The sequence below is a fragment of the Choloepus didactylus genome, chromosome 5 (genome assembly GCF_015220235.1).
Source record: "Choloepus didactylus isolate mChoDid1 chromosome 5, mChoDid1.pri, whole genome shotgun sequence".
Taxonomy (NCBI): Eukaryota; Metazoa; Chordata; class Mammalia; order Pilosa; family Megalonychidae; genus Choloepus; species Choloepus didactylus.
Window position 1 is genome coordinate 81,611,458 of NC_051311.1, and position 26,109 is coordinate 81,637,566.

Consider the following 26,109-nt stretch of genomic DNA (forward strand, 5'->3'; position numbering starts at 1 on the left):
CTTCTAGAAGATAATGCAGGGAAACATCTTTAAGAAATACTGTTAGGAAGTAACTTCTTAGACCTTATACCCAAAGCACAAACAAGGAAAGGAAAAATAGATAAACGGGAACTCCTCAAAGTTAAAAGCTTCTGTACCTCAAAAGAATTTGTCAAAAAAAGGTGAAGAAAAAGCCAATGCAATGGGAGAAAATATTTGGAAACTGTATCTGATAAGAGACTGATATCTTGCATATATAAAGAAATCCTACAACTCAATGACAATAGTACAAATAGCCTAATTATAAAATGGTCAAAGAGGTGAAAAGACATTTCTCCAAAGAGGAAATACAAATGGCTAAAAAAACACATGAAAAAATGTTCAGCTTTAATTGCTGTTAGGGAGATGCAAATCAACACCACAACGAGATATCATCTCACACCAATAAGAATGGCTGCCATTAAACAAACAGGAAACTACAAATGCTAGAGAGGATGTGGAGAAATTGGAACTCTTATTCATTGCTGATGAGACTGTATAATGGTCCAGCCAGTGTGGAAGACAGTTTGGCTGTTCTTCAGAAAACTAGATATCAAATTACCCTGTGATCTGGCAATTTCACTTCTCGGTATATACCCATAAGGTCTGAAAGCAGTGACACAAACAGGTATTTGCACACCAATGTTCATAGTGGCATTGTTCACAATTTCCAAGAGATGGAAACAATCCAAATGTCTGTCAACAGTTGAGTGGATAAACAAAATGTGGTGTATACATATGATGGAATACTACACAGCAGTAAGAAGGAATGAGGTTGTGAAACATATGACAACATGGATGAACCTTGAAGACATAGTGCTGAGTGAAACAAGCCACACACAAAACGAGAGATATTGTATGTTACCACTAATGTGAACTCTGAAAAATGTAAAATAAGTGTCTTATAATGTAGAATATAGGGAACCTAGAGATAGACAGAAGCTGGTGATAGCAGAATGATAATCTAATATGTACAGATGTGATAATGAGGGTTAACTTAAAGGTATGAGAACGGATAGGTGTGACTATGGTTTGTTAATCAGATTATAAGTAACAGTGATGCATTGAAGGCAAACATGTTCATAAATGGTTTAAATGCTTATAACCCACAGAGTAGCACCACAAACCCTAAATAAGTGTTAGCATGATATACTTGTAAGGTATGACACTGTGCAGAGGGTTAACAACAGAGTGGTATATGGAAAACCTATCCATTACATATTATAGACTGTATTTGATAGGAATATCTTACCAACACTACACTAAATACTAGGGATTAATAATTAGCAGCTGATAAGTTCTCTAGGATGTATCATGTTATAATAATTGTTTAAAGCTGAGAGTGATGATGATTGTACAAGTAAGTTAAGGTAATGTAAGAAACTGATCATTTATCTGTGGATAGAATATATATTAAATGAAATTAAGAACCCACTACTTAATAAATCAAGCCCTCGACTTAAGGCATGCTCTTGTGGAACTTAGGGTTGTAAATAGGAGGCTGAGATCTCCTGTAATTATGCCTAAGAGTCACCTCCAGGGAACCTCTTTTGTTGCTCAGATGTGGCCTTTTTCTCTCTAAGCCCAACTTAGCAAATTTAACCCCCCCCCCCCCAAGGGACATGACTCCCAGGGGAATGAATCTCCCTGGTGACGTTGGACATGACTCCCAGGAATGGCCCTGACCCTGGCAGTGAGGGATTGGGAATGCCTAGTTGACCAAAAGGGGGAAAAAGAAAGGCAACAAGCTGAGCTCACAGTGGTTGAGACCCAAAATAGAGTTGAGAGGCTATCCTGGAAGTTTCTCTTACGCAAGCTCCAGCTAGACATCTCAACTGGCCACAGCATGCCATGCCCTTACCAAAAGTAGTCCCCAAATACTTAGGTCCCTAACTGAGATTATATAAAAGATTCACTCACTAAGTTTTATCTCTCAGAAACTTTGATCCACCAGAGTATTCCTATGCCAGACAAGTCCTGAAACCCAGACACAAAGGCCTCTTTAAGAACAACAATCCGACGCAGCCCCCTTCCCCATGCTGTTGACACCCCCTTTCAATATGAACAAGTTAGGGTGCTCACTGCCTGACACCCCTGAAGATGGAGAAAGGGAATAAGTGAGAAGAAGCGGTAGCAACAAACAAGATAAGATTTAATAAAGGTGTATGAAAACCAAAACTTCATATGAATACATATTTTTTTTAAATGCTGGTAAGTTGGTATAGCTGGAAGGAGGTAAATGACATGGTGGAACTGTAACCTATAACATTCTTTAAAATTTGCTCTATAAACATCTTGACCAAAAGGGGGATGCGAAATGAAACGAAATAAAGCTTCAGTTGCTGAGAGATTTCAAATGGAGTTGAGAGGTCACTCTGGTGGACATTCTTATGCACTATATTTAACATTTTTTACATTTTGAAATATTGGAATAGCTAGAAGTAAATACCTGAAACCACCAAACTCCAATCCAGTGGTCTTGACTTTTGAAGATGATTGTATAACAGTGTAGCTTACAAGGGGTGACAGTGTGACTGCGAAAAGCTTGTGGATCGCACTCCCTTTATCCAGTGTATGGATGGATGAGTAGGAAAATGGGGACAAAACCTAAATAAAAAATAGGGTGGGATGGGGGGGTTGGTTTGGGTGTTCTTTTTTTATTTCTATTTTTTATTCTTATGCTGACTCTTTATGGTGTAAGGAAAATGTTCAAAAATAGATTGGGGTGATAAATGCACAACTATAAGATGGTACTGTGAATAGCTGATTGTTCACCATGGATGATTGTATAGTATGTGAATATCTCAATAAAACTGAATTTAAAAAAAAATTGCTCTATTTCTAGTAGTTGAATTGTGCTTTGAAAGTCTTCACCTTTCTGTATATACCCTATATTGCATAATAAGGAAAGAACTGAAACTGTTTTGAAATTATCTAAATAACTGCTTGTTGAGCTGTGCATCAAAAGTTAACATCTTTTTATATGAATGATATATTTTACAGTAATGGAAATAGCTGAAGTTGTGGAACTGTGACCCATGATCTTCTTTGAAATTTGCTCTCTAATTACTTGTTAAATCGTACTTTGAAAGTTGTCACTGTTATGTATATATGTTAAAGTTCACAATAAAAAATGCTTTAAAAAAAAAGAATGAAGATGAAATAAAGACATTGTCAGTCAAAAATTGAGAGGATTTGCATCCAGACAACCTTTAGTAAGGAAAAAAGAGTGATCGTTGGGCAGAAGAAAAATACCATTTGGAAGGTTAATATATGCAGAAAGGAAAGAATACAAAAGAACATTATAAATAAGTGGATAAATCTAAATGAACATTGTCTATGGAAAATAACCATAATAAAGTGTTGTAGGATTTAAAATGCAGAGATAATTAAAATAATGAGTTTATATAAGTAAGTTGCATTTTCTAGATGGGGAGTTAAAGTACGAACTGACTTAAAATTTCTAGGGTAAAAAAACTGCATAACTTCCAAACTAACAGAGGAGAAAATACAATTAAAAAAAAAATCACTCCATAAGAAAGAAAGGAGGAAAAAAACAGAATGTAGAAACATAGAACAGATGGATAAATAAACCTGCATTTATCATTTTAAGATTTTTGAAGCTACAGAAAAGAGACTAACAGACTTAGTCAATCCTAATTTGCCTTGTTCCAAAAAGACCTTTTTAATAAATTCTGATCAATAGGGGGTTTTAAATTAGCACTTCTTGGGAATCTTATGTACCTTCCACGGCCCAGCTCTGGCAAGGCACTTTGCATCCTTCATGTCTATAAGGCTTGCAATGATCCTGCAAAGTAGGTTTTATGTCCCCAATTTAGAAGTGAGGATTGTATAAGGTTGCTCAGATAGTAAGTGACAAAAACAGGATTCAAACCAGTTCAAACCGATCCCAATCTCAATACATATCCCACTATGGCACAATTCCTAGCATTTAATAACATACAGTTTAGTCATGATGTTCAATTATACCCGAGGTTCTTAATCACCCAGAAGAAACAGGAGGAGAAATGTTTTGCAGGAAATCTACCTTCTTTTAAAATATGTGTCCTGAGATTGCTCAAGTTATGAATAATTAGATCTTCAAAACAAATGTTCCAAACTTAGCCTATAGTCCTAGGCACAGCTACTCATATTCAAAGTAAGTGCTTCCATTGGTGCCATGCATCCTATGTTTTCTTATATTGTCCATTCTGCATATGCATTTCAGTTTTCTGCTTGGACGTCCATTTGATTCTGCTACCAACACAAATTCATTTCTTGTTAAATGTAGAGTTTTCATTTCTCAAATGCCTTATACTAGAAGACAATGTAATTACATTAGAAGACATTTTAATTTGCAAATTCATTTCCAGTCAAGATTTGTGTAAAATGAAATCTAATTTATGCCAAAGCAAACTAAACCTACTAATCAATTCTCATTTAATGACTTCCTAGGAAGAAACTGGTGTTGGCTATGATTCTTCCCACAACACAGTTATCTTCCAACCATATTGCCTTTTTTTTTTTTCCCATGGCTGACAAGTTTTTATTTAATGGCACATTTCTAGGTGCATAAAGAGGCCACGAGTTAATGTTGTTAAAAAAATCAAACATCTGCTAAACAAGTGTTGCATTTAATAAAGTCACCTAAGACAGAAAAGGAGACACAGAAAACTGGACGTTCAGAGTTGAATTTCAGTCGTAGAACACTTCGCCTTCAATAAAGAGCTGGATTCTATTGGAGAGGAAGTCTGTACGGCCGAAGCAATGGAGCTGGAGGTGCTCTCAGGCATCGGCAGACTCGTTGGCCAGATGCAGCGAGCTCAGTGAGGCACTTGAAGACGAGGAACTTGTGGTTTGGAATGCATCCTCCACTGTGAGGGCTGACAAGTCTAGGGCAAGCTATCCGATATCTCTCTCAGGTCCTGTCTAGTTGGGCCCCCCCATTCCAACTGCAAAAATCACTGAAGATAACAATCAATCCCTAGCCCTAGTGTCTCGTTCTCGCTCCTTCCTTCAACCTTTTTTCAAATGGTATACTAAGGGAAACAGTTCTGAGGTCTCGGTAACAGGGTGGTAGATGCTTTGGGAAGTTGAGGCAGAAAACAGTAATCTGGACGTTCCTTTCATCTTACTGCACCGATTTAGCTTCAGTCTTTTTTCTCCTTCCGCTCCTCTCCTGCCCCCACTCATGCCCTCCCACCCCCCAGACAGATCTACTGGCATGAAACTGCTCTAGGAGGTTATCTCCATTGGGATTTTCCAGCAGAAGAGACACTGGTGTTTTTTTTGTTTGTTTGTTTTGTTTTTTTTTGTCATTCTGAAGTTCCCACTTCACCACCACTTTAACAGAGGGGTATTCGCTCTTCACCGGCAGTTTATTCAGGTAGGTATAAGTCTGGTCTTTTACCATGGGACACTTAATTCCACTCTTACAACCATCAGGTTCACGAATCATAAAGGGAACTTCAACACCAAACACAATGTCCTGCACCAAGGCTGTGCTATTTTGAGACTGAATTTTGCTGCTGAAGGTCACGTTGACACTGTCAGGCTGTCCCTTCTGCAGTTGGCAGAGCTGAGTGGGACACGGGCTCACATTTAATCCCTTTGTAACTCCCACCTCAGAACCGCAGTCCTTGAAATACACCGGTTCCGCCAGGGCGGCGGTGCAGAGCGCCAGGAGGAGCGCTGCGGCTGGGAAACGCACGCGGCCAAGGAAGAAAAGGCTGCCACGGTCACGAGATAAACCTGCCAGGCGGGGTCGGGGAGGAAGCCAGTCACACAACCAGTCATCACCATCCGGGCTGAGCCACCATATTGCCTTTTAAAAGTATTTGATCTATTTCTATGCTTTTTCAGAAATGATTGCATTATCTGTTTACCACAAAATGAGAACTCTGTTGCCCAAACTATATAAAAAAGACTTTGGATTTTTCTTTTAGATCATTTATTTCCAGACACATTCACTTTTATTTCCTTCACTTTTTACTGCTTGATTCCAAATGGCTTCAATAATGATTTTGTTAACTACATTTTAATATTATACAATATAATACTGAGTGACTGTAGCTTTTCCAAAGACCATTTCAAAAGAACAAGCTGGAGACAGAAAAATCATTGTTAAAAAAATAAATGGATGACAAACTGGCCTATAAACCCTGTTTCTCGTGGAAAATCCCTTGCAATAGATGAAAAATTGCCAGAAAACATGAACTGCCTCATTAACTTTATGCCCAAGTTCTATCAGCAATAGATTTTAATGCCTATGTTCATCATTTATGTGCTGCTCGCATTCTTATATATATTATAAATTAACTTCAGAAGTTGAATTAGTTACCTCATGAGGCCCACTGCATCATCTATATAAAGAATTCGAGGAATAATTCAGAGGAGAAAGAACACTGATGAGCCAGGGCACTGTTTGGTGATGCAAACGACTAATTAGTAAATGTCAAATGTAGCAGCTGTAATTGTCACTCTATTTGAAATGACCTTAAAAATTGCCAAACACATCATGAAGTATGCTTTTGTGTTGGGGACAATTAAGGTAGCATATATAATATTCACCTTCAGCGATACCGGTAACATGCAACATGGCCGCCAGGGCTGATGCAAGAACAGCCTAAGCTATAATTAGCCTTCTTCTAGGAAGTAACAGTAGTTCCCGCCTAAGCAGTAGCTAGTTCGCACCTAAACAGTAGCCGCCCATTGGCCATCCACCCCAGCAACAGCTACCACCAATCCCAGACCCCCAGCAACAGCAACCGCCAATCCCCCTACGTTTGCCTTCCACCCTAGCAACAGCAGCAGCCAATCCTAGATCGCCACCCGTCCTTACTAGCCACTCCCTCCACCCTTAGAGTATATATACCCTGCCTCTTCAATAAAATTTTGCAGCTTGATCAGAAACCTGTCTTGCTATCATTCCTCGTGTCTCTTGTCCCATACCATTCTTCCTTCACAGGACTTAGAGCTTCCATTGATCGTCCCGCGGGCCGAGACACTTTTGAAAAATCAAGATAACACTGCTTTCTTTTATTGGATTTCCATGAGATCCTTCAGCCAAGATTCCTGACAATACACAGTGGGGCCATCTGCATCACAATATATCTATTATTGATAGAAAGATACAGATTTGGAAATTTCTGCATGTCAAAGCAAAGTAGATTAAAGGGAGCCAAATACATTAGTTTTCAAAGTGGGTTCTAGAAGTGCCAATTCCATAGACACAGTAAACAGTCCATCGAGATTTATAGAGTTCCCTGGAATAATTTTTTAAGACAAAGTTTTTTTTAAGTACAGAAAATAAGGTTCTAAACAAGGTTTTATAAACCTGCTTATAATAAGCTGTAGGACAAAACTGTTATGGCTAGTTTTCTTTTACTAGAATTACTGGGACTAAGTTAAAATGAATTGCCAGTAGTAGGTTAATTTGGGATAGCTAACATTGCCTAACACAGCCAGCCTCCGTTGTAAGCATTTGACATATGTTAACTCATTCAATCCTTTTAACAATCCTGTGAAGGAAATATCTTCATGATCCCTATTTCCCAGGTAGGAAAATGAGGCACAGAGATCACTACAATAGGGAGGGAGGTATCAAACCCAGGTAGCCTGGCTCTGAAGACTGATTCTAACCACTATGCTAAGCTGCCTCTCTTCAACTGAGTCCTTGAATTGAGTGTGAAATTTCTTATTTCATTAAAGGCAAAGAAGAAAATTTAGAGGAATTCTAGGATATGCAGGAGGCCTTGAAGAATTCTCAAGCTCCAGCCAATCATTAATTGTATTTGACTTTCAGCTGTCAACCAAAGACCTCATTCTGCACCTGCAGTCTTTTAGCACCTGACACGTAAATTCTTGCTCAGTGTTCTATGTTATTTCATTTAATCTTCACAACAACCCTATAGAATAGAGTGGATTTTATTATCTCCAATTAAATTAACACATGCATGGACTTGTGCAAAAGTGGAGCAGAGGACCCCACAAGTATTCATTCTGTAAATGACAAGGGTTTAATATATTTCTCCATCCCATTTACAGACTTAAGAAAAATTTTGTTTTGTGAACTTTAGATCACAGATCTCAACACCAAGTAATTTTGATTATCTGTACTCCTCTAATAGGGTTTTTCTAATATATGTTAGTTAATACAGTAGATATATTGAATAATGATATTAGGATAATGTGGAAATCAGGTTGGTTCATATACTATTTTTCCAAGTTAAGGGGAACTAAATTTGTAGGAATAGAATTACAAACGTCAGTGGAAAGAAAAAGCCCTTGGCTAGGCTGGTGATCTGACAGCATAAGCCTTTTTAGTGTGTTTTAGGAAAATTAGAAACAAGTGCCTCGGGGCAGCTTTTGACTCCCAGCGGGATACACAGCCTCCTAGAGGGCTGCCCCTCACAGGTTCTGATCTCCATGTCTGTTTGCCTCCTCTCAGTCCTATCAGCCCTCTCCTACTTAAATTTCATCAGCATTTCTATTCTGTTGGCTTCTGTGCAATCTAATATTCTCTGTGGCAAAAGCCAGCCACACTGAGCTGCCTGTCTTGGTGGGCTATGTTAATCCTTAGGTTATTTCGGTGGTAGGTGTTAGTGCTCTGCTTATTGTTATTTAAGATAGCTTATAACTCAAAACAATAAAATAATCGTAAACAAGTATAATCATATGGAGAATACTTTTTAAAGGATAGCATCTTTCTTGATAATGCAATTCTCCACATCCAAGCTTACTTCTTCCATGTTTACTTTTTACCTTATTCCATGTTTACTTTTTACCTTATCCTTTACCTTTTTTTGGATATCAAAGTGACCTAAGAAGCCTTTCTAAATAACTCATTCTTTAACTGTTTTCTTCTGCAAGATTATCTTGAGAAATGGAACATAACCTTCCAATTCCTAAAAACACTCCAACTCAAACAAGAATTTCAAGATACTTAAGAATTTATACTTTTTTTTTTCTTTTGACGCAGGGAGAAGGACTCCATGTTTAAAGCACTCGTAGTAAGCTTTCTTTGATGTTAAGTAAAGCATCTTGTTTTACATCATACATCATCATATAACATCATGTAACATTTTTGCAGCAATTTCAAAGTTTCTTTCCTACTTATATTGAGCAAGATGCTGTTAGTGTTCAAATATCAGTGGGAAAAAAAAGGTAACTGAAGACTTCTTAGAATTCTTTTCAGAAGAGAATTTTTCCCACCTTGCTCTTAATTTAAGGAAATCTTAGCTCTTTCAATATAAATATTTGCTTCCTTTGTAGCTTTCTGTATTTGCCAAATGACTTCCCCATCCAGAAATTAGAAGGCATTATCTTTAGGCTGGTGGCCTTCAAGCAAATGAAAAACGGAGTTGAGATGAAGAAATGCTGTGTCTGTCTGCTCAAAGTATCTCCTGTTTTTCCTTCATCTTCTGCTGTCTAGTTTGAAGTATCCACCATTAAAATTTTGCCACTCCCTGTTAGACAACTGGGGGGTTGTTGGAGGACTCATTTATTAATTGGCACAAATAATCTTATAATTTATATTCCACATATTTCCAACATATTTGAGGTCATTAACAATAAAAATATGTTCATTCTAGAACTTAAAGAAGTAACCCCTCCCCTCCTTCCCTATTACTTGCCCCACTCCCAATAATAGAAAGAAATAAAGGCCAACTTAGATTCAGCCTTTGTTAAAATTATAGGAAACCATAAATCACAATTGTTCCTCAGGTACATAGGAAATAAAGAGATTAAATAGGTGGGGAGAAGTTTTTGTTTAGAGTTAAATGAATGTGCCAATTACTAGGTGGTCTTTCAGCACCAAATCTACACTTTCTGCTCTGTCATGTGATCCTGGAGCAGGGACTTTGCAAAAAGAATTTCTGCTTTCTCAGCTGGCTCCATATTAAGCTCTTCCAGTTGATGTGGAGGAGACAAGTTGGGGTGCATGAGGGAGAGAGGAGGAGGATTTGCTCCTTTGTGTTTGCTTCCTCTCTGTTTCCTGTTCCTGTGACCATTAGTGCAGTAATGCTTCTTTGCCCTGAGGGTGGCAAATCCTTCCCATAACCCTTGTAGAACCTGCCTTTTTGCACCCCCCAGAAACACCAGTACTGACTGGCTGGTGCCCCCTCATCAGAAATCCGAGTTTCTGCTCCATGGGCCTCTTCTCCAAGCGTCTACATTTTAATACTTCCTGCACTAGGGGTGGTAGCTACTTCCTACCATTGTTTCCTTATGTTCTTTTTGCTTTTCAGTCACCTAATTAACAACTTTATACCTAACTAGCAATTTTTTTATGTTAAATTTTCTGTTAAATAAATAACTATGTGCTCTTAATGTAAAGGCTTTTCCATATTATTTCTTTTTTGTTTAATATAAAGTTTATTTCATAGGGAATCATATAAAACATTTTTTCTTTTTCAATTTTGGTAAAATCCTTATTGCTAGGATTGTAATTTGTTCTCTCTTAATGTAGAAATGAACCATTTCTGATAGACTCATCACTCATGAATCATATAGGCCCTTCTGTAGGTTAGAAAACTTCAGATCCCACATCTAATTTTTCTATTAGATAGCTTGGTAAATAAGGATGGTGTCTATAGCAGATTAAAAACAAAACACACCAGGATGTCTGGGTTCTAGAGTTCTATTCAGCATTATATTGGTGGTTCTAGTCAGCACAATAAGGCAGGAAAAGAAACTAAAGGTGTATAGATTAGAAAGTAAGAAGTAAAAGTGTTTTTATTTGTGATGATAACGTGATATTAGAAATAGAAAATCCCAAAGAATCTACAGGAAAACTACTAGAATTAATAAACAAGTTTAGCAAGTATATAAGATGAGTGTACAAAAATCAATTCTGTCTTGATATACTAGTAATGAGCAATCTGGAAATAAATTCAGAAAACAGTTCCATTCACAATAGCATCAAAAAGAATAAAATACCTAGATATAAATTTAACAAAGTGCAAGACCTGTTCCCATGCATATTACTTAGAGAAATTGAAGAAGCTCTAAATAAATGGAGCAACATAACATATTCATGGATTGGAAGACTCAATATTCTTAAGACAGCAATTAACCCCAAATTGATCCATAGGTTCAATGCCATCCCAATAAAATCTCAGCAAGTTTTTTTTTTTTAAGAAATGGACAAGCTGATATTAACATTTATATGGAAATGGAAAGAACCTAGAATAGCCAAAACATTTTTGAAAAGAACAAAGTTGGAGATCTTACATTTCTTAATTTCAAAGCTTATTATAAAGTAATCAAGACAATGTAGTAGCAACACAAGAATAAATACATAGATCAATGAAATAGAGGAGAGAGTCTAGAAATAAACCTTCACATTATGGTCAACTGACTTTTTACAAAGGTGCCAAACAATTCAAAGGTGAAAGGAAAGTCTTTTCAACAAATGGTGCCAGGACAGTTGGATACGTATGTGCAAAAAAATGAATTTCAACATTGCCTCACACCACACAGAAAAACCAAGTCGAATGAATTATAGCTAAGAGATAAAACTATAAAACCTCTAGAAGAAAAGAGAAGGGAAAATCTTTGTGTTGTTGGTTTAAAAAAGATTTCTTAGACATGACACAAAAAGCAGGATCCATAAAGACTTCATAATATCAAAACTTTTGCTCTCCCACAGGCATTAAGAAAATAAAATAGGTCACTGATTGGGAGAAAACATTTGCAAATCTGATAAAAAGTTTGTATCTAGAATATAAAAAAGACTCTTAAAACTCAATCAAAAGAATAAAGGTAACCCCATTAAAAAGCAAGCAAAAGATTTGATCAGACATTTCACCGGGAAGATATATAAATAACCAATAAGCACACAGAAAAATGCTCAATCGTCATCATTAGTCACTAGAGAAATGGAAATCAAAACCACAAGATACCACTCCACACTCATCAGAATGGCCATAATGGAAAAATCTGACAATTCCAAATGTTGGATAGTATGAGGAGAATATGGAACCCTCATAATAGTGCTAGTGGGAATACAAGATGGTACAGCCACTTTGTAAGTAATTGCCAAAATGTTTTCCAAAGTTAAACATTAATTTACCTTTAACCAGCAATTTTTCTCCTAGGCATCTACTCAAGAGAATGAAGACATATGTCCATATAAACATTTGTACATGAATACTTACAGCAGGATTATTCATAGTAGACAAAACCTGGAAACAATCCAAATGTCCATCAACCAGTGAATGGATAAACAAAGATATGGAATATTTCCATTATGACAAGGATCCCTCATTTGCCCTTTTAGAACCACACTCACCTGCCTTTCTACTTCAACCTACCCCCTCCTTATCCCGGACCTCTGGCAATCATTTTTGTAATTTGTAATTTCCAAAATATTACATAAATGAAATTATATAGTATGGGACATTTCAAGATGGACTTTTCTCACTTGACAAAATTCTCTGGAGACTCACTCATCCTAGTTGTACACATCAACATTCCATTTCTTTTTATTGTTGAGTAGCATTACATGGTATGTGTGTACTAAGTTTGTTTAACCATTCACCCACTGAGGACAGTTGGGTTGTTTCCCATTTTTGGTTTACTATGCATAAATCTGCGAAACATTCTGTGCTGGTTTGGATGTATTATTTCCCCCAAAATGCCATGTTCTTTGATGCAGTCTTGTGGGGGCAGATGTATTAGTGTTGATTAGGCTGGAACTTTTTGATTGTTTCCATGGAGAAACATGTAACACCTTTGATTAGAGTGTGACCTGTTGGTGGGATTGTTTCCATGGAGGTGTGGCCCCGCCCATTCAGCTTGGGTCTTGATTTAATAATTGGAGCCCTATAAAAGCTGACAAACAGAAGGACTTCAGAGGAGCTGCAGCTGAGATAGACATTTTGGAGAATGCTATTTTGAAACTCAGCAAGCAGATGCCAGCCATGTGCCTTCCCAGCTAACAGAAGATTTCTGGATGCCATTGCTGTTCTTCAGTGAAGGTACCCTACTGTTGATGCCTTTGTTGGGACATTTTCATAGCCTTCAGACTAACCTTGTAACGAAATAAACCCCCTTTATAAAAGCCAATCCATTTCTGGTGTTTTGTAACACGGCAGCATTAGCAAACCAGAACACATTCTTATACAGGACTTTGTGTAAAAATAAATTTTCACATATCTGGGATAAATGCCCAAAGAGTACAATTGCTGGGTCATATGTTAGCTGCATGTTTAGTTTTTTAAGAAAAGCTCTTCTCCAGAGTGGGTGGGAATTATCTTTTAAAAGATAATTAGCCCAACTTGATTCATTTAGGCCACACCTTAACTGAAGTAACATCTCAAAGAGATCTTATTTACAATGGGTCCAACCCAGAGGAATAGATTGAGTTTAAAAACATGTTTTTCTGTGGTACATAGCTCCAAACTACCCCACTGTTACATATTAAGAAAAAAGCAAATGAAGTCTCCAGTGGTTCCTCAACTTCTGAATATATAAGAATCACCCCGAGTGCTTGCTTCAGTGGGACATACACTAAAATTGGAATGATACAGAGAAGATTAGTATGGTCCCTGCACAAGGATGACACACAAATTCATGAAGCATTCCATATTTTTATGCCTAAGAATCACCCCCAGAGAACCTCTTTTGTTGCTCAGATCTGGCCTCTCTCTCTAAGCCAACTCTGCAGGTAAACTCACTGCCCTCCCCCCTACATGGGACATGACTCCCAGGGGTGTAAATCTCTCTGGTAACATGGGACATGACTCCCAAGGATGAGCCTGGCCCTGGCATTGTGGTATTGAGAAAGCTTTCTGGGACCAAATGGGGGAAGAGAAATGAAACAAAAGATTCAATGGTTGAGAGATTTCAAATAGAGTTGACAGGTCATTCGGGAGGTTATTCTTATGCATTATATAGATATCCCTTTTTAGTTTTCAGTGTATTAGAATAGCTAGAAGGAAATATATGAAACTGTTGAACTGTAATCCAGTAGCCCTGATTCTTGAAGATGATTGTATGTTTATGTAGCTTACATAGTGTGACTGTGTGTTTGTGAAAACCTTGTGGCTCACACTCCCTTTATCCAGTGTATGGACAGATGAGTAAGAAAATAAAGACAATAAAGAAACAAAGAAACAAAGAAAGAAACAAAGAAAGAAAGAAAGGAAGAAACAGAGAGAAAGAGAGAAAGAGAGAAAGAAAAAAGAAAGAGAAAGAAAGAAAAGAAAGAAGAAAAGAAAGAAAAGAACAAAAGAAAGAAAAGGAAAGAAAGAAAGAAAGAAAGAGAAAGAAAGAGAAAGAAAGAAAGAAAGAAAGGAAGAAAGAATAGGGTGTTATAAGGGATATGGGATGTTTGGGGTGTTCTTTTCTATTTTTATTCTTATTTTTATATTTTTGAGAAATGAAAATGTTCAAAAATTGATTTTGGTAAGGAATGCACAACAATATGATGATACTGTGAAGCACTGATTGTACACTTTGGATGATTATCTGGTATGTGAATATAACACAATAAAATTGCATTTTAAAAAAGTCACCCAGATACTTGGAAAAAATGCACAATCCTGGACTACTCTGGCTCAAAACTTCTGAATACAGGGTCTGGTGAGGGACTCAAGAATCCACATTTTAACCAGTCCCCATTTGACTCTAAAACTTTGAGAAACACTGACAATGCCATGGCCTCTTCCTGAGACGTTTGCACTTTCTAGTTCATAGGTTGAGCAGTTCTTCAGCCACTCCATAAACAGGGGTGGGCATGTCTCAAGTAATTTCAGGCTGGATCAGTATCTTTCCTAGTTTCATCTTTAACCTTCTAGTAATTCTTATTTTAAGCATAAAGGGAAGGAATGAGAGGCAGCTGTTTTAAGGTAAATGAGGTCACCCTAATATATCTATTTTGTGAAATTATATTGTCATTCAATAAACATTCACTGAATGTACCGACTTTTAAAAAGTGAAGAATAAATGAATTAAAAAGAAAAAAAATGTAGTTCTTTTTATTGTTAACACTGACCAGAAAAGAGAAAGAAAAAGAAAAGAGATCATTTAGAAGCTCAAGTCTTTTTCAGTAATAGGAAACTTGAAGTCTATTCAGACCCTTTTACCATAAGTTGATGAAAAATTAGACAGTGCATTATTATCAAGGTGTCTTTGAAAGAAAGCAAGTTTTAAATGAAGTCAACTTAAAATTTTGCAAATAATTTTAATGTTGACCTAAGAACTCTATATCAGTAGTAGTTCCATGGAGTATTTGGCATCGAGTAGACCCTAAATGTTACACTCAACATGTTGGGAATAAAATACAAGAAACATTCTATGTATTCCCAAATATGTAAACCTATTTATCTTGGTTTATTTTTATTAAAGAGCAAGCTTTCAGAAAATGGAGATACTTTTTTTCCACAAACAAGATAAAGCCTATCCTTTGAGGTTGAAAAATAAAAATTTCAGAAGACTTTTTAATAATTTAGAAAATTCTAGACCTTGAGACATAATATTCACATTATTAAATCATTACTGCACAGCATGTAATAGTTGGCTATTCACTCTGTCTTCCTGACATCTGAATCAACAGGAATTATGACCTCTAAATGTTCTGCCTGTACAGGGCCTCTTGCAACCTTAAAGCTTTCCAGTTCATTAAATATACATCCTAAGCTGGATTACAAAGTTATCACTGGAGTCTACCTACATGCAAACTATTTAGGGATTTCTATTTCTCTACATGTCAGCTGCCTGGGTTCCTGCCTGTTCCAGTTTGCTAAGGCTGCCATTATGCAAAATACCAGAAATGGATTGGCTTTTGTAAAGGGGATTTATTAGGTTATAAGTTTACAGTCCTAAGGCCATAAAAGTGTCCAAACTAAGGCATCAACAAGAGGATACCTTCACTGAAGGAAGGCCAGTGGTATCTGAACACCTCTGTCAGCTGGGAAGGCAAGTGGCTGGAGTCTGCTGTTCCTTTGCTCCTGGGTTGTGTTTCAAAATGGCTTTCTCCAAAATGTCTCTGGGCTTCTGTCTCTCTTAGCTTCTCTCAGCTCTCTGCTTGGTTCTCCTGGGATGTTTCTCTCTAAGCATCCAGGAGTCCTCTTTTAGCTTCTCTGGGGCAAACTCTGGGCTTCATCTCATCTCCAAACATCTCTCTGTCTGCATCTCCAAGCATCTCCAAGTGTCAGCATCTGTGCCAGCTCTCAGTTTCTGAGAGGGTCCTGGCTTAGCATATCTCAGGGCGTTTTCACCTCTCTGCTCTCTGTGTGAGCTCTCTTTAATGGACTCAGATCTCAAGTTTCACCCTGAATGGGCAGGGCCACACCTTCATGGAAATATCTAATCCAACTGTCTCACCTACAGTTGGGTGAGTAACATCTCCATGGAAACAACCTAATCAAAAAGTTCCACCCTAATGAAGACTAATAAGTCTGCCCCCACAATATTATATTAAAGAACATGACTTTTCTGGAGGACATAATATATCCAAACTAGCACACTGCCCATTCCAGTTTGCGTTTTAGGCTTCTCTCTAAACAACTCGACCCAACCACATCTGAACATCTATATGTGGGGAGATCATAGCTCCGAAGACATTTGGTACAGAACAGTTCCCTAGAAATTTTACTTATAATCACTGTGAGGTCAGTTGTTTCCTTTATTATCCAGACAAAGGCCACTTCTCATCCTCATTAGTCTCGTAATGACATTTCCATTATCACTCTTTCCAGGTTGGAGATGCTAAAATGTCTTTCTTTGCTCCTATCACTCTTATTTATTATCAAAATTCATTTTCCCCTGCAACATTTATATCAATTCACTACTTCCATCTGGACAATGAAATTTTTATTTAAATTATTTTTTTCTAATTAGCACATTAGTACTCCATTCCCATAATTACTCCCTTAACGATGAATGTATATTTCTTCATGGTGTAATTCTGGCTTACATGAGGGAGTTATAGACTTGCTTTATATTCAACAAACATAACACATATCCATTAAGTGCCTAATATTTTCATTGTGATATCACCAGAATTTCTGTGGTGAAAAGACAGATACAGTCCCTGCTTTAATGGCACTTATAGCCAATTAGTGGAGACAGACATTAAGCAGATCATCACAAAAGTAACTAATTACAATGTTAGCAAGTGTAAGAAAAAATATATGTTAGAAATTATGTAAAGAGATTCAATCTAATATGGCAGGAAGCATAGACTAGAAAAAGTGATACCTGTGCTGAGATCTTAAAATGACTTGGAGTTAAGGTGAAATGGAAGAAGAAATGTCACCAGCATGAGGATTTGGGGCACAGTTAAGACCTTCATCCAAGATTACTGTGGCTGGAACTCAGAGAGTAAAGGGTAGACTCAAGCTGGAGAGACAGGCAAGGGCCAGATCATGCCAGATCTAGTAGGCTCTGGATTTTATTCAAGAAGTATCTGAAAAATTTTTAAGCTGGCAATTGTTGTGATCAGATTTGCATTTTTAAAAAGATCACTCTTGGAAAGTGAAATAAAATAACCCTTCAGGCTTAGATTGGAGAAGAACAAGAGTAGAAGAGGGGAGGCCAATTAGGAGCCTTTTATAGAAGTTTGGGAGAGATGATGGATTTCTTGGATTACTGTGTTGACACCTAAGACGGAGAAAAATGTTTTAGAGGGAAAGCTAACAAGACATGGTTTTGAGCAAGAGCAATAGAGTGGATGGGGCACATTTAGGCTATATGAGTTCAGTTTGGGACATATTGAGATTGAGCTGAGAACGTAGGTTCTGGGAAGACAATAATTTCTGCCTGTTTTGTTCACTGCTGTTTCTAGGGCTTTGGGAGACATTCAAGTAGAGATACTGAATAATAGGGAGTGAGTTTGAGGGAGTGACTGGATTATAGCTCAGAAGAGAGGCTTGTGCTTGAATTAAAAATGTGGAAGTCAGCAGTCTCGAGATGCTATCAGAAGTCGGGGAAGAAGAACTCCTAAGGGGGAGGCTGAACAGTGGGAAAGATAAGGTTAAGGACTTTGCTCAGCTTACTTGGTAGCAGTTCTCTGTAGCGCTGAATGTGGTTACTGAAGCATTTGATTATCATTCCCAAAGTATTTAACTTTCATTCCTGAAGCATTTAACTTTCATTCCCATTGTGTTCTATGGGAGATAGAACATAATCCATGCTCCGAGGGGGTCCTGAAGGTGTTCAGTTCCTAGTGTCTCCATTGCAGCATTCAATTTGGATTTGCCTTACAAGAATGCTGCGTTCTTCTTCTTCTCCCCCCTCCCCATTCTTTCAAGGGAAGTTAGGCACATGGATTACAGTCTAAGACACAATTTGGTGCTGAATTGTTAATGGAAGACACAGATTTAATACTTTACCATTTCCAGCTATCTGAGCCCAAGGCAAAATATATTTTTAGCCAGAAGAGCATTTCCCAGCTCTTTATTTCCCAGCTCTTTCTCTACTGATGCGCATGACAAAGTCCTTCCTTCTTCCAGTCCTTTCTCCTATTTCATTCTCTTTTTAAAGCACCCAGATCAGAAAGAGGTTTGTCAATCTCCTATATACACTGTACTTTTCTGTTAACTAAATTTATTATTGAAAGAAAAGCATTGCCTGTATATGCTATATGTTATCTCTCTTAAATGAACAAGGGTGTCACCCGTGTCTTTGGTATTATAATAAATGAATCTTTTCATAGAATGACGGTCACTAAAGGTGCAAATAAGCTAACAAAACTGCATTACATATAGCCTATAAGAATTCATTCCAAAATGTAATTTGTTTATTCTATCCATATCCCAATTACATTTTCTAGGAAATGTAAAGCTTATGTGCTTATTACAATGTCCTAGGTAACAAGTTGTCACCACACTGGAGAAACCAGAAGTCTACCAAGAGTTATGTTAGAATTTTTTAAAAAGAACTCTCTATTCTGTGACTACAATTAAAGATTATTTGTACATAATCAAGATAAATGATTTATTTTCAAAAGATGAAGATTACAGATACATCCTGCTTAAGAGTCTTGTCAGCACATTAGCCACCAAGTCTCTAGTTAATGAAGTTCATTGAATAAAGATGACTGTTATCATAAATGATTTTATATCAGTCAATGAACTGATTTCAAATGTTTTCTAAATACCATTAACTTGCTCATTATATTACTTAAAAAAAAAAAAAAAAAGCAAGCATTGTTAGCCCAGTGAAATGAAGCAGGTTCTTCTATAAAACGGGACTAACGATGCCTTTCATAAGATTGTTGCGAGAATTAAACAAATGTTTGGAAAGCATTCAGAACAGTCTCTGACACACAGCAAGCCAAATTAGTGTTGGCTGCTACTGCCGTCGCTGCTTCAACTTAAAACCAATGCCCGTTTATCTGCATTTGAGATTATCCTCAGGGTGGTGTTCACGGGGATGTTGGAATCACAGTCATTGTTTTTAAAATGTTACATTGATTACTAACCAGGAATTTTGTGTACAAATCAAATAATTTCTAAGACACTAGAAGAGCCATGATTCAAAAGACTTCTTTAGGCACAAGATTGCTTTTTCAGGAAAGAAAAAAAGATGCCTAGAAGAAAGTAAATTACCCTCTGCTGCCTCATTCCCCCAGCAGCTGCTCCAGTTTGCCTCAAGCCTGAGTTGGAAGGGAATATTCTGCAGGAACTGAGATGGCTAATGACTTTGGCAGATACATTTATCTATTTTTTCCAATCATCAGTTATTCTTACTTTTCCTGACATGGTCATACACTGGTTCTCTGTCTCCTTTCCCACCCCTACTCACTCCCAGGGGATGATCCAAATTTAAGGATTACCTATGCTTCCAAATCCAAATACACCTATGGCTGTTAAGCCAAAACTCTTGCTTACTTTGATTTTATCTTCCTGACCCTCAGCCAACGCTTGTCGTGGCCCATCTCCATGCTTTCTGGCATATCAGCTCAACCTGGCCACTAGGCTGTAGCTCTAGACAGCCCTAGTTCCTTATACAGTTTCCACACTCTTCACTCAGACCCTGCACAGCTTCTTTGGTCCAGTCAGCTGATGGCTGTGCCCTAGCAGGACAGAGAGTTGAGAAAATTGCTGTGGGCCCACAGGTTTCCATGAACTGCAGAGTTTCTGAATCTTTGGGAAGAGTTTTGCATCCCCCTAAATTCTTCTCTTGGCTTCTGTTCTATAACTTCCTCCCCCTACCTTGAACATTTTAAAAGAAATGCAAAGAATGAGGAGTATGAGAGTGGGTGAACAGTTACAAATCATTGTCAACCATTTCAAAGTTGTTTTCTTTTTCTTCCTTCCTTCTCCCATAACACAGTCTTCAGCAAACAGCTAGGTTTATTTCCTTCTAGGCTCCTGAGACCAGTTCGGGAGAGACCCAGCTTTGGTCAGAGTAGACTGGCCAAGCCTTTTTGCTTTGACCTTTCAGAATGAATTAAAAAGAAAATATAGCCTGTGTGGCAAAATCCCCCAACATGCACATGAATGGAAACACCTGGAACACAGCATATTAGCCAGGTTTTTGCCCCACTGCAGATATAGGACAAGTGACAGACACAGACCCAGTTCTAGTAAGAGCCCTACTCACTCCCAGGGGATGATCTAAATCTAAGGATTACCTATGCTTCCAAATCCAAATACACCTGTGACTGTTAAGTCAAAACTCAAGAAGCCAGTGGAGGTCCTTTCCACTCCTTCCTTGCCTTCTAGCCTGCAGAACTGCTAGAGTCCACTCAAACGGAGAGAATCCACCACTAATTTTTAAAGTTTACCAACCAATGGAACACCATTCATCAATAAAAAGGAATGAACTACTGATACATGCAACAACATGGATGAATCCCAAAATAATTATGCTGAGTGGAGGAAGCCAGACAAAATAAGAGTACATACTATATGTTTCTATTTACATAAAATTCTAGGAAGTACAAACCAATGTATAATGACAGAAAGCAGAGCAGTGATCACCTGAGGATGGGGAAGGAGCCCACAAGAAGAGAAAGGAGGGAAGGATTAACAAGGGGCATGAGGAAACCTTTGAGGGTGATGGATATATTCATTATCTTGATTTTTGTGCTGGTTTCATGGGTGTATACATGTGTTAGAACGCCATCCATTTTAAATATATGCTTATTGTACATTAATTTTACCTCAGTGATTTAAAAAGTGTATATACACCTCAAACTACTAATATGCTACATAATACTAATAAATTTAACCAAACTTGCATTCCTAGAATAAATGTCACTCATGGTATATTATTTTCTTAATGTGATGTTGGATTCTGTTTGCTAGTATTTTATTATTTTTGCCTTCTTGGTCATTTTTTAATTTTAACTTTTATTTCTTTAAACATTTTATACATTGTTATTTTATATTTATTACTGGAAAATTCCATTATCTGAATTCTGTATGGTATAAATCTGTTGGCTTTGTGTTTGCTGATTTTCACTCACTATAGTTTTTTTTTTTTTTTTTTTTTTTTTGATGTTTGGTAATTTTCACTGGGGATTTGTATTTGTTTTATCCTAATATTTGGGGGTCCTGAAGGCCCTGAGTAGGGCATGCTGCCTTCAGGATTTGCATTTGTTTGTGTCTGGCACCAGGGAGTACTGCCAGTCCAAGACTACTTTCTTTTCTCGGTTTGGGACTGGAGAGAAAATTCAAACCTAAGACTCACAGGAAAGTAGATCATAAATCCTCAGAAGAGACTTATATTGTTACAGTTATTCTTTCTCACTCAGTGCTACAACCCAGACTGATAGATTTCCTCTTAATTGCCCTTTGCTGGCTGTCATATTTTTTTTTTTTTTACACATTATTTCATTGAGGTCATAGCCCCTTTAACAGGTCTGAGTTTCTATTTGTGTCCTAGTCTCTGTTCCTTCTTTATTCATAGGCCCAAAGCTTAACCTTTCATTTCCTTAGTAATCATAAACCAAATTATAAACCAAATTTAAACACAGCTCTAAATTCTGGGTATCAACATTTGCTCCCAGGTAGACCAGGTTTCTGTGTTTACTTACAGTCCTGATTTTGACTTAGTTCTTTCTTTTGGCTCTTGAGAACTTTCCTTACTTACTTGCAAACTCTCAGCTATTTTTCAAAGTATGTTTCTCATCCAGCAAGATGGCTTTTCAGAATACCTGATCTAGAATACTGCTAAAAGGGGATTTCCATTTCCTCTTACAGGACCTCTGTCTTCACTAAACCGGACCTCTGAGTAACATGTAATCTGAAAGAAAGCAATGGGTAAATGTCCACATTTCTTTGGCCAGAACTTTGGGCTTTTTAAGACCCTAAGGGCCTTCAGAATTTTATACTCTTTCTGGCATTTCCTGGATTGTTGATTGTGGTCCCTGTGAATGGCAGACACAAATATCAAATGCAGATGGTGCCCCATGATGTTATTAAGAACAAGAGTTGTGAATTTCCCAGTTCTGTGATTCTCCCAGTAGGCTAAAAATGGATCCTTTTACTCAAATAGACACTGATCAATAGAATTTGCCTATTTATTAATTCCTCATTCACTTCATCATTACAAGAGGCCACACCACTATACTACCGAAACAATAAACTCTATTTAGGGTACTATTGAAGTCCAGTCAGTTTTCCAATACCAAAACATAACCTTTGCTTTAGCACCAATACTAGTTCAATGAAATCTGAAACGTCCCTCTGAGGTTGAACCAGATATATCAAATCAAGCTGAATAGTTTTAATCCATCTGCCACAAAGAATGTAGAGCATGTGTAAGAAGCACCTTAACTGGTTCACACATTAATCAATGTTTGCCAAAAAGAGGGCCAGAACCAGCCCTGGTGCTGGGGTGGCACTATTACCAGCTACCACTGCTAAGAGCCACACCTGCTCATCAGTCGCTAAGTCTTGACTTTTTTAAGCCATTCCCAATTGCCTTTCCTTACATGTTTCCAGGCTAAAACAGAGTGGGAACATTCCCACCTGGAAAAGAGGTGCGGGTATGGTACTTGGTGAATATTGCTTGATCCTGCCATTGCCAGACCTCTCTGGTTGTTTCTTACCTGCTCTCCCGGATTCTTGTTGACCTCTTTGTTAGTGGTTCTCAAATTGTTGTGTGGATCAAAATCACAGGGAGCTTGTTAGAACTAGTGACTGAGAAACTCTGAGGGTGGGGCCTGGAATGCTTAACAAGTTTTTCAGGCTATAACACGGGTGATCCCAGTATCACACCCTGAGAAGCACTCATAGGCCCTGGGTTCTGGCTGACTATGGAATTACTCTGGAACTTGGCCTTCTGAAACTTGCCAACTTGATCTCATATACACATCCATTTGAACTGATCTATTTGGACCTGCCCTGCAGTTCCCCTACAGCATTTATTTAATAAAGCTATAGGTCCTCACTTCAGCTGCTGTCACTGAGGCCTGCCTTGGGCTTTCGGCCTGGTGTTACTGCCCCAGCAGAGCACAGCTGTCACAGCCAGCCTCCAGGAGGGCCCTCAATGGTCCCTGCCTCCTGATATTTATGTCCTTGTATAATCTCCTTCCACACCATTTCAGGGGTAGGTGGTGTGACCAATAGCGTATGTCAGGAGTCATGATATATCAATTCTGAGATTTAGATATTAAAACACTGCACTGTGGCTTCCATCTCGGTTGCTCTGGGGGTAGCTGCCCTCCACATCATGAGCAGCTCAATGGAGAGACCCGCATGGGGGTAACCAATGCCTTCTGCCACGAGCCATGGGAATGAGCTTGGTCATGTACCCTCCAGCCCAGTAAAGCCTTTAGATGACTGCAGCCCCAACCAACATCTCGACCTCATGAGAGCCACTTATCTTCAGAAAGTGGGCGAGATGTTTGTAGTTTTAAGCTGCCAAATTTTCGAGTAATTTGTTACCCAGCATTAGAGAACTAATAATGTGACATCTTATCTTCTTATGTACATCTGGATTTTCAACCACTTCAAAGTATTTTTCACATCTATTATCCCACTTCCTCCTAAAAACAATGGCTAACATTTATAAAAAACTCATTTTATACTAGGCACTGTGTTAAGCACTTAACATTCAATGTCTCAGTAAATCCCTACAGCACTCTGAGGTAACTTCTATTATTATCTCTTCTTTAAAGGTGAGGCAGTGAGGCACTAGAGGTTAAATAACTTGCTCCAAATCGCAGAAACAGTAGGAAGTAGCATCAGGATTCAAACCTTTACTCTTAACACTACACACGAAAACAGAGCCCGGAGCAGCAAGGCTATTTGCTTAAGGCAACACAGCTGGTTAGTACTAGATGCAAAATCAGAACTCAGGTCTCCTGACTCCCAGCCCAGTGTCCCAGGATAATTGCTAAGGATGTGAACAGACTTGATAACTATTCTCAGCTGCCAGCTGGGCAGAGGGACTTGTCCCTGGGTTTGGGGGCAAGAAACCTATCAGATGTCAAAATCTTGTGTACCTATCACTCATAATAACTTTGGAAATTTCCTATGTATCTATTTGTTAAATCATACTTTGAAAGATATTACCTTTCTGTACATATGTTATATTTCATAATAAGGAAATAACAAACTGTGGAATTGTAACCTATAATATTCTTTGAAATTTGCTCTCTACTTGTTAAATTGCACTTGGAAAGTTATCACTTTTATGTATATATGTTATATTCTACAATAAAAAAACATGTTTAAAAAAATCTTATGTACCTTAATGTCTTCATCTGTATCCAGGGACCATAATCTGATGTAGAGTCCTTGCATTTTGATGACGTGGATAAAGGTTTCTCCTCACATGTAGGCTACACCAGACAAAAGTCACCCCAGCATGACAGGAAAGCCAGTGGAGAGGATAAGATACGCACAATAGGGACACATCGGGATTGTTCCCATGACACCATCTCTATGGAGGTTGCATCCCATGGAGATAGTGCAGTCCAGTTTGAGCTGTGGTATAATAAGATTCTAGAATGATGGTTTTCTGGAATTAAAGGTTCATTAATCCAGACTTATTAAATTAAATTTATAATAACTCTGGGAAGTACTGAGCTAAAGCTGGACATTACAATATAACAAGGAGCTGTATTTATCAATGTATTTATATTATACTATTAGATGAAGGAAAGCTTAAACTATTCGGGAGAACAAAGATTTAAAATTCTTAATTTCCTTGGAGCACTTGAAATGTTCTCTAGGGAATAAATTTGACAGGGCACTAAAGGAGGGTTCAGTCATCAGTGTCTGGTTCCCTGGGGAGTCTGCAGACAATGAAGATTCCCAGGCCTTCCTCTCAGGTTCTGATTCAGTAAACTAGCATTGGGGCTTGGGAATCTATTTTTAAAGCACCACCAGGTGACTCTGATGCAATTGATTTATACACAGTTGTTTGGGAATCTCTGCTGATGTGCTAAATACACAATCATGCATCTTGTCTTTATTAAAACATATCCTCCATGGATTTCCAGTCTTGTAATAATCGGAATCTGAAATTTAGAAGTGCTTTCAGAAATGCTTTGTGAAATTTGCAGTTAATAGTTGTTCATATTGTAACTTTATCATTTATTTACCACTACTGCAGCGATACTGGGTTAGTACAATTTCATGTGCAACTTGCATTGCCCCAGTCCCCACAACTTTTCCAGTCACTATAATTAGGACAAAGCACCCAGAACATGAAGGATCCCCACTCCAGGCTCTCAAACAGTCCTATTCTTCATCAGAATTTAAGAATCAGAACTTTACCTTATGTCTGGATATCCTGGAAATGGTCCTCCCTTGAGCTCCAATCCCAGCAAAAGGGTCCCTGTGCCCTCGTCCCAGCATAGAGGGGTCTCTCCTGGTTCCTTTTCAATCTCATCGGTGATCTTTCCGTGTTCTGGCATCCCAAGGGCTGAAACTCCACCAACGGGCCAGCAATCGGACTTTTGAAACTTCCTGGCTTGACCCAGATCTGACCTTTGCCTGCTCTAAGTATCCCCTGGTGTTCTACGTGTCTCCAGTAACCGTCCTCCCCCAGCCACTGAGGGAACTGGGTGAACCACCTGCCACACTGGGCGGCCTGCCTGATCTTTCTGGCCTAGTTCTTTATATTCCTTCCCCCAACCCAATTCAAGTTCTGGTAGCGATTGCGTTTCTTCTATTCCTG

General features: G+C 38.1%; 1 protein-coding gene and 1 non-coding gene across 2 annotated transcripts; one reads left to right on the top strand and one right to left on the bottom strand.

Annotated features, from left to right (window-relative positions):
• Positions 1-5,253: 5,253 nt before the first annotated feature.
• On the bottom strand, positions 5,254-25,846 carry LOC119535357 (NPC intracellular cholesterol transporter 2-like). Its single transcript, XM_037837765.1, has 3 exons — positions 25,707-25,846; positions 5,332-5,825; positions 5,254-5,300 (listed from the first exon to the last, which is right to left on the bottom strand). The coding sequence occupies exons 1-3, from the start codon at positions 25,844-25,846 to the stop codon at positions 5,254-5,256; spliced, it is 681 nt and encodes a 226-aa protein (XP_037693693.1).
• LOC119535639 lies at positions 13,510-13,616 on the top strand. The gene has a single exon (XR_005217252.1). It is a non-coding gene; the product is annotated as a U6 spliceosomal RNA (small nuclear RNA).
• Positions 25,847-26,109: the final 263 nt, after the last annotated feature.